This window comes from Pseudopipra pipra, chromosome Z (assembly GCF_036250125.1).
Source record: "Pseudopipra pipra isolate bDixPip1 chromosome Z, bDixPip1.hap1, whole genome shotgun sequence".
Lineage (NCBI taxonomy): Eukaryota > Metazoa > Chordata > Aves > Passeriformes > Pipridae > Pseudopipra > Pseudopipra pipra.
The window spans coordinates 481,863-496,916 of NC_087581.1; the positions used below are offsets into that span (position 1 = coordinate 481,863).

The 15,054-nt window shown below is 42.8% G+C and overlaps 1 protein-coding gene across 3 annotated transcripts in view; it reads left to right on the forward strand.

Moving 5' to 3' along the window:
- Window positions 1–15,054, forward strand: part of LOC135407088 (zinc finger protein 532) — a 30,355-nt gene extending 15,301 nt beyond the window's left edge. For all 3 annotated transcript variants that reach the window (XM_064641819.1, XM_064641818.1, XM_064641817.1), the window contains 7 exons: window positions 142–323; window positions 3,100–3,276; window positions 7,155–7,317; window positions 9,625–9,903; window positions 11,939–12,051; window positions 12,382–12,529; window positions 12,788–15,054. In XM_064641819.1, the coding sequence (XP_064497889.1) occupies window positions 142–323; window positions 3,100–3,276; window positions 7,155–7,317; window positions 9,625–9,903; window positions 11,939–12,051; window positions 12,382–12,529; window positions 12,788–13,282 (1,557 nt within the window). In that variant the 3' untranslated portion in view covers window positions 13,283–15,054. The remainder of the gene's footprint in view (window positions 1–141; window positions 324–3,099; window positions 3,277–7,154; window positions 7,318–9,624; window positions 9,904–11,938; window positions 12,052–12,381; window positions 12,530–12,787) is intronic.

The following is a 15,054-nucleotide window of genomic DNA, read 5'->3' on the forward strand; positions in this document are numbered from 1 at the left end:
CCTGTGTTTGTACTTGCTGCTTCCTTCAGGCCCGTCCCAGCCGTGCCTTTAACCTTTATTTGCTGTATTGCAGTGTTTGACACAGACGTTAGCAGAGCTCAACCAAACCTATTGTCTCATCTATTCTGGTTTATCGTTTAGAAGACATGCAATATCTGCCAGATGCTGCTTCCTAACCAGTGCAGTTTTGCATCACACCAGAGAATTCATCAGCATAAATCTCCATACACGTGCCCTGAATGTGGAGCAATCTGCAGATCTGTCCACTTCCAGACCCATGTCACTAAGAACTGCCTGCATTATACCCGAAGAGTTGGGTTTCGGTCAGTATCATGATTGCTTTTGTTGTCAATTTGTGTACAGTTTATGCTTTTAAAAGTAAATTTCCAGTTTCATAAGTATTGTTTGGAGAATACGGCTTCATGGGCTTAAGGTTGTCATGGCAACAGTATTGTTAGTGTTACAGATTTTGGAATAAATACATTAGGATTCTGCTTTGTTTGGGCATCCACTTTTGTATATGATTAAATCAGAATATTAGCTAGTGTCACACAGATTCAGGACTTCACTGCTTATAAAGTCTAGAGAATTCAGATGCATTGCCTTAATTTCAGGTTTTTAAAAAAACTCTGAGTTTTTTCAAATTATTGAATTCTGGATTGTTCTCTCTGGTAGAACAGTCATTTTCAGTATTTACTTCCAGAATGTATTGTCATGGTGTTGATGGGCATACTGCACCTGCCTGGTTGTTCTCGTTTCTGTGGGAAGTCAGGACTCCTTGGCTTTCCATCACGTGCAGATTACCTTTCTCACTCAAACAGCCTGGTCTTTTGGTTCTCCTTTGCTACTCTTCAGTTTCTCTTTTATTTTTACATTTACTTGTAATGGCAACTCAGTGAGAAAATGGGGAGCAGAGGCATTTCATAGAAATGTTACACTTTGAAAGGCTTGAAAAAATCTTTCATCTTTGAATTCTCCTTGCAGGGAATGGCAGGCAGCCCAGCAGGTGATCGGAAGAGCCGCCTGTACCACCGAGCTTTGCTCAGCACTCCTAAAACATTTCCATTTCACCCTGTCTCACTGGAAAAGGGGGATTTTAAATCTTACAGCTGGTAGCTCCTTCCCCCTTTAAGGTGCCACAGTTCATTTTCCAGAGTGGCTGTGCAATCTTCCACTAAGGGAAGAAAGCACTTTTACTGCATCAGGCGCCTGTTTTCAGCTTGAATCCATGGCCTGACACAGCTCCAAGCTCCTTGCATGTCTTTGGGTTATTCTCTTTTCCCCTTTTCTCCCAAGCAGTAGTCTGTCTTGTCCTGCATTTCCTGCCTCTGCTCCCTGCACTGCACTGCCCTTCCCTCTGGCCTGTGTCTCTAGGGCTCATGCACAGAATCGCCTCCAGGGACTCCTCTGCCCCAGTAACACCAGCACGCTCACAAATCCTTCACTGAACTTTCCAAGATGTCTCATAAACATCTCGTGCCACACTGATTCAGAATTTCTTGATCTGGTGAGACTAAACCAAAGTGACCCAGGCAAAGAAAAGCAGTATCTGGGAATGTTAATGTCTCCCTCCTCAGACCCCTCAGCACTGCAGGGGGTTTGCCTGAGGAGCAGCACACCCTGGCCTGCCTTTCCAAAGGGCCTCTGCCAAGGGCTTCTGCTCGATTCCAGTGATTTAGGCCAGTTGTCTGGACTAAACCAGGGGAAAACTTGAACCTGAAAGTTCACCTGCATCCTGCCAAGGTGAAAACAAGCAAGCTGTTAGAGCAGTCCCTGAGGCGAAGGCTTGGGCCTTACCAAGTGTTGTCATAGACAGTGGTGGATGCTGAGGAGCAGTTAGATCAGCACGAGAGCAGAAAGGCAAGACCTGGGGTGGGGAGGTGGGAAATGCTCTGCAGAGGTGACACCTGGGGAGCAGATGTGGTAATGGGAGGATCACACTGTGTGCAGCTGGGGAGAAGGGTTCAGCTCTGCATGAGCAGAGATGATCTGAACAGACCCCCAGAAGACCAGGACAATCTACTTGAGAGGATGCATTGGCAAGCAGAGACTAGATGGGTGTAAACTTGATGAATACTATTAAGAATGTAAATTAAGTGCCCAGAAAAGAAAGGATGATGCTTCATAAAATTCAAGGGTGATAAATTTTAAGAGGAAAATGGGATCCTTGAATGCAATGTGTATTTCCTGCTTTATTGCTATCATCAGGGCACTAAAACCATCTAAAAACTGATTTGACAACAATCATACTGCCATAATAGATGACAAAATACTGGAAGGGCAGAGGCCTTCTGTGTTTAAATTGTAAAATCCTTAGTGCAAAGTACTGGTCAATGCGAAATTGGTTCATTTGACAGGGTATTTTTTAATTGCTGATTGCAGTATGTTCTTGGACTGATTTGGTAGCATTTACTACTGGAGATGTAGGGCACTGAAAGAGACCATTGTGTAAAAACATCCTTATGTTCTAATATTAATTCAATTTTTTAATTGTTTCATTTTAGAATAGATGCGGAAAGGTCACAAATATTCGACACAGCAGAAGTATGTTTTTGCAAAGTATTTTCTGAATTCCAATCCGATATATTGATATGATTGTAGAGATTCAGTTTAGTTTCCCCGAGTTTAAATCCAAGTGCTGATTTGATTACATGTACAGAAAATCATTACCAGTATGTCTTCATTAAATCTAAACAAGGGAAATGGTGCAAACATTTTCCTTACTGGTTTTCCGTTTGGTGGTCATTTCTAAATTGCTGTGGTGCACCTTAAACAATCCACTGCATGTGATAAAAATTCAGTTTGTAAAATCTCTTTACAAATGTGCAGAGGATTTAAGCATTCTTTCTGCAATCAATAGAATATTCCTCTGTCCACCCCTCTTCCTGTTTTACTGTAATAACACAAAAACATGTTCTGACCTCATATCTCTTAGGTTCTCAAATTAAAATGTGTGAAATTTCTTACCCCTTCCTTTGTGATCTCCAAATCAGTGTTCTGTTGATTTGTGCTGGGCTGTTTGAATGGACAGAAGGAGGGAGTTTCTGCAGTTTGTCCCTGTGGACTGGGCCCAGCCCTGACTCTCTGCTCTCTCCACAGCTGCGTGCACTGCAACGTCGTCTACTCGGACGTGGCGGCTCTCAAGTCTCACATTCAAGGTTGTCACTGTGAAGTCTTTTACAAGTGTCCTATCTGTCCCATGGCATTTAAATCTGCTCCCAGCACACACTCCCATGCCTACACACAACACCCTGGTATCAAGATAGGCGAACCAAAGTAAGCAAAATTCATCTTCTTCTGCCCTTGCCTGCCTTTGAATGACCTGTGAAATTGCATTCTGTCCTGTGCTTGCAGTCTTAAAATCACCTCTTGACAGCTGCCAGTGTGGGGGTGGTGGAATGCTTTCAGGAGTTTTCAGCTGGCAGTTTGTTGGGCGAAGGTTGCATTTCCCTGAACCTGCAGCAGCAGGTCTTTAAGCACTGTGCGCTAGGAAAGAGTGATTACAAAATGTAATTACACAAATGATTCGCACAGGTGGCTGGAGTGTTGCTCGTTCTCATGTTTTAATCTGCTTAGCTCATCTGCATTTTTACTGTGAATTAAGATAATGTGATTCCGAAACGAGCTGCTAAGACTCATCAGCACTTACGTGGTGATTTTCAGAACATCTGGTTGAAAAGTTGGGAAAAAGCGATTTTATCTGTTTATATAAGCTTTTTTCCCAATATGTAATCTCTTTCTGGCTTAAAGCAGAAGTGGTTCTTTCCTGTAGCTAGAAAAGTTGTGCATAATGTGGTGGTTTGCTGAAGGTGGTGACACAGGGCACAGGTGTTTGTGCAGAGGTGTTGAACGTTGCTGGACTCCGCTGAAGGTGCTGATGTGTGTGCAGACCACTTCAGCCCTCAGCTCTGAGCCTGGTGCCTCTCCCTGCACCCCTTCTCCTCCTTTTCCTCCTCGCTGGTACAGTGCACTGTTGAGAGCAGACACTCAGGTGTTGACTGTGTTTTTTCTGTGGTGTGCACAGAGCACTAGCACACGGTAACAACTCGCAGGCTCAAGAAAATAGAAGGCAGAGGAGAGAAACAAGGTACCATGTGATGTAATAACCAGAGTTCAGAAGAATTCAGTTTATCACTGTTTCTTCTAACATATTTAAGTTGTTTAAACCTGCATCAAAGCAAAATGGCAACAAACTTGTTAGTAATGTGATTGTAAATCCCACAGTTCCAGTAAATGCCAGAGGCATGTGTGTCTGATACCAGATGAAGGCATTTCTGCCCAGTGGTAAATGATACCTTGTTTTAATTCAGGATGGTATCTTGGGTGAGAGGACATGAGATACTAACATTTGAAACTTGTTTCAGACTCCCATAGCTCTCACTACAGAAAACCAAAAGATTAAGATCACTGTTTGTGTAAGATGCTTCACATAGGACAAGTGAATTGTGCTTGGATCTGCCAATCTGTTTCTGATTAGTTTTCTTTCAATATAGATATGCTTATTGTATTCCTTTATGAATTTATTTTTGATTATAAAAAGACTAAAATGAAACTTTATTAAGTACTACTGTAATAAGTCACAGACTCCACAGCTGAGTGCTCCTCTTATGAAGTGGTGTTTTCTTTAAATTTGCCAGTTTTAATCCACGTGCTGTCTTAAATGCCTGCAGAGTAAGTGGTAGGATTTTGCCAGCCCTTGCAGTGTCTGGAGTTCCTGGCCTGCCCAGTGCTGAGCAGAGCTGCCAGGCTGTGTTTCAGGCAGTGCAGTCCCGTTTGGTTCCTCTGTGCTGCATTATGGAGCACCCAGGCTGCCTGTGCGTGGTGCCCATGAACGCCTGGCAGCCTCCCTGCTGCCCCGGGGTGTGGGGCAGTGCCAGGGCACTGCCCACGGCTGCAGCAGGTCGGGCAGGGCCCCAGGCTGGCCCTGTGGCCCTAAAGCTCCTGCCTGGGCCCGAGCCACCCTGTCCAGGGCACACTGTGGGGTTTACAGGAACTGGGCTCGCAGGGATCTGGCTTCCCGCCTCTGGCATTTCCTGGAACTGTGTGATTTACAATTACATTACTAACAGTTGTTTCAGAACAGATGCAGAAAACTATTTGGTGTATGAAAAATGACGTTGATGTGCAGGGATTCTCAGTGGGATGAAATGAGATTATTTTAATATAGGGAAATGGGATGGCTGCTTGTCTTTCAACTCTGCAAAGCTCTCTCTGTAACTCTAAGCTTGGTCATGGCTGATATCTTTTTGAATACTGGAGAAATTCTTCTTTCTCAAGCCTGACTCTGGATATCTGCTGTATTGGTATTAAGTGTGTTATCCCACAAGTTTTTAGAGAAAAAAATGTGGGAAGGAGAAATACCACCCTCTGGTGCAGAAGTTTTCAAAGTATTTTCCTGTGAGACAACACCCGTGTTTACTGTGAGATAACCTGGGGTTCTGGGCAGTGAGGAGGCACGTGTGCCGTGCCCACGTTGGTGTAGCTGCAGGGCAGGAGTGGGTGCTGAGTAACCAGCCCCGTGCTGGGACCCCTTGAGCTACCAGTGGCCTTGGTGTAATGTCCTGTCTCAGCACAGCTGCCTCCAGGCTCCAGACAGTGTTCTGAGCAGTTATGAGTTAAACACCGACTACTGCAATTAAATAAAACATAACCAAAACCACCATACGTGGCTGCATTTGTGTAGGACTGAAAATCATACTTTTGCTGTGTCTCAAAGAAATACTTGGGTGTGTACAGTCACAACTAACACTATTAGGTGTGTTGGTATGAATTTGAGTGAGTACGGTCTTTGCCCAGAGACTTGGCTGAAATTTGGATCTTTACCAGATAGTTCTTCTGTGAAAGCAGAGTAAAGTATTTTAGCTGCCATAGAAAACACACATATTCTTGGTGTTTTTAGAGAGTAACAATATTTATGTGACATGGATTCAGAAATACGTCAGGTTTTCTTGTAGCAGATTCAATACAGATCTGCAACGAAGGGTTCACCAGAGAAAGCAGGACAATAGTACATTGGTCATCAGAGGATGCTGTGTAAATAATACATTTATCTTAGCATATCTCAGTGAGAATTTCTCTTAGGGAGCATTTATCTTAGTGAGAAACTGGGACTGCTTGATGCCACAAAAACAGTATCTTTCTCAGTTAATATAAAGTCATCTGGACTTACAGAATGGCTTGGACATTGAAGAAATGTCCATGTTCTTGTCATCTCTCAGTGCAGAGTGATCCTTAGAGCTCTGGAACAATGATAATTGCCTAGAGGGGTATGGAATATTTACATGGGTAATGAGAAGATTCAGCATTCCAGCAGGCAGGGGGTTTGTGGGGTGTTTTTGTAATGAAAGGTGCTCTGTAGGACAGAGATGGGATTAGGAAGCCTGCTTGTGCAGGGGAAGCTCCTGTTGCTGTACTGAGCACCCGTGGCTGGGTTCCTTTGATTTCAGCCACACTGTCCCTGCAGCACTGCCAGTGCCATGGCTGGTGATCTGGGGTGAGAATACTGCCTGGCAGAGGAGGGGGAGTTCAAAAGTCCCATGTGCTCCAAGAGAGGAAGGTGTGGGTTTGGCAGTGTCTCTGCATTGCTCTGACAGACAGACTGATAAAGGTTTGGAATGGTAGATCAAGGAAATACTGTCCTGCATTGTTGGAGCTTCAGAGCATTAACAGAGTCTAGGCTTGGCATTCAGGAGCTTCAAAGCCACAGACATTGCCAAAAATACACTTATCTTGAAGTATGTTACTGATTATGATTGAATCAATCACTCCCTTAAAACATAGTGCCTTTGCAACCTGAAACCGGTGTATTGTCCTTTAGCTGCAACATGAGTTCAGAAACTGAAGATGTTGAACTTCCAGAGTATCCTGAGCAGATGTTGATGTTATGTATGTAACTGGCATATGCTGTTGTTTTCTGGCTTCTTGTTTGCACTTTTTAAATAATTTTTTCTATTTTTGTGTTTCTTCTAGTGCTCCCGTATTTTGACATTAGAGGACATTTCGAATTAGTTTAATTTTAACTTTTTTCAGGCAGTGTGAAACAATTGCTTAAACATGTCAGATCTTATCTCTGATGAGAAAAAAAGTTAACATCGTGATTCTTGCAAATAGATCATCTATATGACTGACATTGTTTATTGTACTTCTGTTTTTAGAATAATATATAAATGCTCTATGTGTGACACTGTGTTTACTCTGCAACCTTTGCTCTATCGCCACTTTGATCAGCACATTGAAAACCAGAAGGTGTCTGTTTTCAAGTGTCCAGACTGTTCTCTTCTGTATGCACAGAAACAGCTTATGATGGATCATATCAAGGTGTGTAGGCATCTTCTCTTGTTTCCTAAAGAGGTACCGTTTTTCGTGCATTACATGCTGTGAGAACATACTGTGAAAAGGCACAGAATAACAAGAGGACTGATGAGGGAGATGTTGTTAATTCCAAGGGGGTAATCTGTGAATATTGTTCTCAAATGTTAAAATGTTGTATTTCAGATGGTCTGTGGGGGGTTGACCCTGGCCAGATACCAGGTACCCACTAAAGCCCCTCTCTCACCCTCCCTCTGCAGCTGGACAGAGGAGAGAGGGGAAAAAACCAGCTAAGAATTCATGAGTAGAGATAAGAGCTGGGAGAGGTCAGTGACTGATCACCTTCACGGGCAAAACAGGACTCAGAGTGGAGATAGTTCTTTTTTTTTAACTAAATAGGCAAATTCTGTATTTTGCAGTGTATGTCTTGTTTGGGAATTAGTTTTTCCTGACTCAGGTATTATTGGAAAAGCATTGTTATATCTGTACATAACCATTTCTGTAAGAGCTGAAGATAATCTTAGGAGCTCAATCTGACTGCAGTTAGGGTCAGAAGCTACCCTTACATAAATCAGGGTGGCTCAGCATCTCACAGTTTAAAGTTAAGCTAAGTTACTTGCATTTGGGCACTGTTTAAGTCTTTAGTGTTCCATGCCAGTATTTGCACTTTCAACCAGTGGGGTTTTAGCATGATTCACTGTAAATGAGACTAAAATGAGAGGGTTAGAGAATACATGTGTAGTAGCAGTATTACTGGTTTTACAGATAGGGGGTGTGTATAGTAGTGTGGACAGCAGCAAAGCAGTATAAATTGGAGTTCAGTTAAGGGGGGATAAAAAAACCAGTAGCAGGCTATAGATAAAAGCAGAAAAGGACTCAGGGAGAGGACAAGTACCTGGCAGGGGCAGAGCTCAGCTGCACAGAAAGTAATGGTTTGGTATGGCTAGACATAAACCATCAAGGCAGAGGTAGACCTGGATGAAAGCAGAACAGAAAGGAACAGGAGGAAGCTCAGGAGAAGGTTATTTAAAGCTACAAAAAATAACCCAGAATCATTCCTGCAGATGTCAATGCTTCTTAATGGCAAAACCTATGTCTCCTTTTCCTGCAATGACTCACTACAAGAAAATTTCCAGCAGGCAGTGAGAGCAGGTGCTGGAGGACTGGACTGGACTGGAGGTGTAACACTCCCTGTCTGGCTGGTGGCACGTGCTGCCAGCACTGGGACTCTGGGCTGTGCTTTAATGCTCTTTGTGTATTTTCAAATAAGAAATTAAATATCAAGTATTGAATTTAAAAGACATTTAGAAAGCTGAGCACTAACATTTTACATGCTGACAAGTTAGGCTGGGATGGAATCTCCAGGTCAGCTTCAGTTGCCTGGAAGTACAGGAACCTCCCTTCTCCCTCCCCTGTGCACTGGGATACTAAAGGCAGCCTCCTTTTTACTACACACCTTCACTTTGCTTTAGAGCCAGGCAGTTGGGCCTGTGTGCTTTGCTTTTTTTATTACCATTTAAGGGTTTTTAAATACTGGTTTTCCTTCTATTTAACAGCTCTTAAACAGAAGAATAGAATGCTCTACAGATGAGGTTGATATTTGCTCTAGAGCCAACAGGTAGTCCCAAGAGCCACAGGATTTACAAAAGAACTTGTTACCAGAGTATCAGATTGGTATTCCTATATTCTCAGAGTCGAGAATGTATTGAATGGGGTTTTTGTGTCTGAGGTTACCTGAAGGAAAAGTGTTCCCTTTGGAGTGCTCATCAGCTGAATGGGGAGTAGGACAGGGCTTAACCTCAGCCTCAACAGAAAACATTCATATATCCTAAACTATAGAGCTGTCTGATGTTTCTGATGCTTTGTCTTATTTACCAATGCGGCAAGTCGAAATTTGTCAGTAAAAGCCTTTCCTTCTTGGAAAGCATCAGTCACATAGTCTGAAGGGAGGATGCACAACTAGTAGTTAGGTAAGTAAAGCAAGAAATTAGGCTGAACAATAAGTGTTTCTTGAGCCCTCTTTTCCTCCCTGTTAAACAGCAATTTAACCTTAAGTAAGTCTCATTTTTTTGTGTGTGTGTGAAAATACCTGCAGATGGTGTCTGTTACTGGTGTTGGCTGTGTCATGCTGGGCCTTGCCTTTACTTAACCCTGTTTCTTTAAGAATGTGATCTGATGACAATAGTATGTGATTTGATGATAGTAGTTTGGCAAAGAAGTAAGTGAAGGCTTTTGGTTCAAAGGGTCAGTGCATTTTGTCAGTACCACTGTGTACGTCTATGTTAGTTTTGTACTTTTTTTTCTCTTTTATTGTAGTCTATGCATGGAACTCTGAAAAGTGTTGAGGGGCCACCAAACCTGGGGATAAATCTGCCTCTCAGTACTAAACCCACAACGCAGAACTCAGCCAGTCACAACAAGGAGGACACAAAATCTGTCAATGGAACAGAAAAGCTGGAGAAGAAATCTCCTTCTCCCATAAAGAAAGCAGAGCCTAAAAAAATCGCTAATCCTGGCTGGACATGTTGGGAGTGTGACAGGCTCTTCACTCAGAGAGACGTTTACATCTCCCACATGAGGAAGGAACACGGAAAGGTAAAGGAATATACCGAATTACAAAAAAGTTAATCACACCTGAAATGGGAAGTAATTTTTCCCTGAATTCCATTTGTGTTTTTGCAAATAATTCCTTTAAGTTTCATCATTATTCTTCTCTGTTCTTATATCTATTTTATATTTTTCTCTTTGGCTGCTTAGTTTTTGTCACGTTCTACATAGTTCTACTGAGAAAATATACACACTCCTTCTCAACTGTAGGCTTGTTCTTGCAGTACCAGAATTTTTTCAAGATGGAAAGAGTGAAAGATGTTGCACTATTTCATCCAAATCATCTAATCTGATCCGTGTTCTTATTTCTTCTTTGTGCCTTCTTAGTTCCCTTTCACTCTTGGAAGTTGTGTGAATGTGGCAGTGCTGAGGTAACAGTTGGATTCGGTCTTAATGGTCTTTGCTCACCGAAACAATTCGATTATTCTATTCTGTTCTGAAGTTCAGTGCCTCTCAGACTCAGGGAGTGGGGACTCAGTCTTGTTTTGCTGAGTGCCAAGCAGTGTTTCATCTTCAAGGCAGACACACTCTGTGGTTGAGCTCTTGCTCTAATCTTACACTTGTAGGTTCAGCTGAGTTAACAAGTTGCATTTTGTATTTAAAGCAGCGGGATTTGAGACATCTTATTTTAAAACAGATTGGAAGTGAAATATGGGAATGCTGCATCCTCAAGTCAGCAGAAACCCCGTTTGCAGTTCCTCTCCGTTCAGTAGAGCTTCCAGTTAAATGAAATTAAAAAGACAGGCAGGCAGTAGTGGCTCTGCTGAGCTGTGTGTGAGCCAGGCTGTGCCAGCTCCAGCCCGCTGCTGACCCATGGCAGCTGTCTGCTCCCCAGTCCTGCCTTGAAACGCTCCGACTCTTCCCTCAGCTGGGAATCAGGGAATTAAACCAAGGGACTGTGCTGCACTGCAGCAACAGAGCACAACTGGGAGGAATACCAGGCTTATTTTGTCTAAGTGGAGGAGAATCATCCATCTCTGATGTTTATGTTATCTCAGGAACAGCCCTTACTATGCAATATTAGATAATTGTTGCACTCAACTACTGGCCTAAAGGCCTCTTTTATTGCTTACATTCAGATGCTGGTTTTTATCCCTCTTCAAGCAGTTCCTTGAATAACACAGGAGGCAGATAGATATTCAAATGAACAGAGATACAACTCCATGTCTTTCAGAAATGGGAAAGACCAGGTGCTACACTCCTTCCTGAGGAGTTTTTGGGATTGGCTGCCATTGCAGAAACCAGTGCATCCCAAATCCTATTTGGTCTCTGTCTGGAGTCTCCCCAAGACATTTAGAGTGAATGTGGTGTCACAGCTGCTGTCCCAGGTAGTGCCCCCGGTGCTCTGAGAGGGACCAGGCCCTGCTGAGCACTGTCCTTCTCCTGCTTTTCTGACCAAGGGCTTGATGCACCTACGCAGTGCTGACACATCTTCGATGTGTTCCTGCTCCATCCTTCTCGCTTCCTCCTTTTCTTTTTCCTTCTGCTTGACAAACTGCAATATAAACCCCACAAAATTCCCCAAACAGATGGTCCTCGAGTTGGCATTGGACAATACTTCTCATTTCATCATGACTTTTCTGAGCCCTGTTAGTGTCTCAGTGTCTGTGAGGTTCAGTTTTGGTCTTCTTTCTGTGCTCTTTGTGCTTCCCTGTACGTGGCTGAGGAGCTCCTAGTCAGCAGCTGCAGACATAATTTGGTTGTGGGAAGGGAAAGCAAATCTCTCACCTTACTGCCTTTACTGATCCAGAAATAATCCACTGACCCTCCTTGCTTCTTTGGTGGAAGAAATTCGCTTCACCCACAGTCCGTGACACCAGTTTACAACTGGTGGCAGGTGTATGTGTAGCTCAGTCTGGCCACATGGCTTTGAAAGAGGCCCAGCTCTGACTGGTGTTGCTGAAGGAGGGGTGTGTACAAAAAAAGGGTAAGTGATGTTTCTTTCCTGTTATCACAAGGTTCAACACATGCACTACTTTTACTGAGCTTTTTTAACTGATGTTTTTCTCTTCTTTTTTTAAAGCAAATGAAGAAACATCCGTGTCGACAATGTGACAAATCTTTCAGCTCTTCCCACAGTTTATGTCGTCACAATCGTATCAAACACAAAGGCATTAGGAAGGTTTACACGTGCTCGTAAGTTCTGCTTTTATCTGTGTAAAAACCCACTGCTGGCTGACACTCTTTTCTCGCCTGCTTAAAGCCAGTATCCCATCGATTGGGAGGGGCAGGAATTTCGATGCAGACAGGCCAAAGCAGTCCCCTGTCCTGCCTGCAGACGCAGCAGGGCCGTGAGAGCACAAGGCATAATGTCTGCGAGCAGATCTGAAACTCGGCTGAGCTGAGAGTTTGCTGGGCTGGCAGCTGGGGTCACCACTGTCTCTTAAATACACAACCACTCTTTTAATCTACAACAGGCACTTGCTAAGCCTAACACTGAGTGTGTGTGTGTTTGTGTGTCTGCAGGCACTGCCCGGATTCGAGACGTACTTTCACCAAGAGGCTGATGTTGGAAAAACACATTCAGCTGATGCACGGTATTAAAGACCCTGACGTGAAAGAAATGACTGAAGCTACCAATATGGAAGAAAGGGAGGTAAAAGAAGACACAAAGGTAATCACTTACAAGATTCATTCCTTCACAGAGAGTGATTTTTTGTGGGTATATATTCAGGATCTTTAAATAGATATGCTTATTTTGATGCCTTAAAGGTCTCATCTTCAGTGAAGTAGAGCCCCAAAAGCATTGTGTTTATCAGAGTTGTACTGGAATCTGCCAAGGGAAAGTTTCTGATGTTTGCAAGTCCCAAACAGTAATGAAAAGAACTGCTTATTTATGCTTACATGATCCCCATTTCTGTCCCCTTTTCAGGTTCCCAGTCCAAAGCGTAAATTGGAAGAACCTGTACTGGAGTTCAGGCCTCCACGAGGTGCAATCACTCAGCCATTAAAAAAGCTGAAGATAAATGTTTTTAAAGTTCACAAGTGTGCAGTTTGTGGCTTTACAACAGAAAATCTTCTCCAGTTTCACGAACATATTCCTCAACATAAATCTGATGGCTCTTCATACCAGTGCAGGGAATGTGGACTCTGCTACACATCTCACGTGTCCCTCTCCAGGCACCTCTTCATTGTACATAAGCTGAAGGAGCCTCAGCCAGTATCAAAACAGAATGGGTCTGGGGAGGATAATCAGCAGGAAAACAAACCCAATCATGAGGATGAATCATCCAACAGTGCAGCATCAGACAGGCGATGCAAAGTGTGTGCAAAGACTTTTGAAACTGAAGCGGCCTTAAACACTCACATGAGAACACATGGCATGGCCTTCATTAAGTCCAAAAGAATGAGTTCAGCTGAAAAGTGAGCAGATTATTTGGGATGCAGAAATCTCTCTCCACATTGGAATACTAAGGACATTTTTGCTACAGAAAGTTCAAGGTATAATAGTGTTGCAATATATTCTGCATAAAAGTGTCCCCTTCACCTCATTGTCTATATCCTCAGAACCATTGAAGCAGTATTTGAGTTGAAAAGAGTTTGTATATATTTAAACTAATAATTTTTATACTCTTTGTTATGTGTTTGTATCAGTATCTAGTGGAAAATTTGTTTTTTTCTGTTTTGTTTCTGTTCTTTTGTAGTAAGTTTCTTTAAAACAGAGTTCTGAATGCTGGGGCAGTTCCTTAGGTTCTCTTAAGCTGTTTCTTTTTTGAATGCTTCTGAAAGAAAGTTTAGCTAATGGAAGTGCATCAGAAGGCAGTGCTTGGAGGGGAGAAGGGAAGAGAAGCAAACTAAGATTTTAAATTCTAAGAACTTGTGCTTCTAAATGTCTGTGGAAGCTTTTAAACTTTCTCTTACAAAGTATGTATTAAAAAGAAAAAGAAGTACCACTGCATGTGTAAAATGCAGTGCTGTTTTTTTTTAGGTGGCAACACCAGAACAGGTGCAGACCCCCTAGAGTGGTAAAGTACTTTTGAACAGTATAATTGCACAACTCTATGTATGATAAAGTGATTTTGTTTAGGTCATCAGGTGCTTCTGATCAAAGCTCAAATTGTTACAAAAGGGCTGGGCTGCTCTGGATTTAACAAATAAGATGTAATTAGAGGAATAGGTTAATAATGATGATGTTTCTTGTCATGTAATTTATTAAACATTATATAGAAGCGAGTACACAGCATTACGTATTTTCCTTTTTGGTTATTGAAGGACAATAGTTAACCCTCGCTGCAGGGGCTGGTGTTTGCCAGCTCTGTGTGCTCATGCCAAACGTTCTGGTGCTCAGTGTCACACACAGCCACAACTGTGAAGGAGCCCAGGCCCAGCCCCGTGCTGGGGGCTGGAGCTCCAGCACAGCCCTCGGCGCTGGGGAGCCGCTCAGACCTGCCCAGCGCCCCCGGTCTCGCTTGCACAAGTACAAAAAGGTACCATCCTGGCCCTTTCAGATAGAGTTCTCTGTGAGAGTATATTTTTGGTTTGGTTTTGCATTTTATACCTTGTATGTATCCCTACGAGAAGAGATTTTGTACTTTTTTTTAAACGAATTGTGTATATATAGATAGGTGCATGATGAACAGTAGTAATTGTTGGGTTCCTTAAAAGTCTTGCTGCTGTCAGATGTTACTATACACTACGTCCGTTACAACTGTATTAAACACATTTCATATGTAAATAAATGTGGAGCATTTTGCCCCTAAAGATTTGTGAGATTCTCTTATTTATCACAAAATTTTAACAGTTTTAAAGTTTGAAGTGTTTAAAAAAATACGGATCCTCTCTGCCAGCTCTGTAAAACTTCTCAGTCACTCTGGAAATTGTGTATGGGATACATTAGTTCTGCTCTCTCCATCCTCACTCTTAATTTGGCTCATCAGTAAATGCTTGTTAGGCCAGTTCTGTTGCTGGCATACTGAGTGGTTATGAGGTACCTCTCCATCCTACAGCTCTCAGCGGGCACAGGATCTCAGTGTGTGATGGACACTGCCACCACTGCCCTTCCATTCACTGGATACCTCTGAACACTTGTTTGTTGATGTGCACTGTCAACTGTACAACAAATGAGTTATCACTATGCAGAATGGTGTTTTGTATACAGTGAACAGATAATAAAAGTTAAATTTTCACAGCCATTACTAA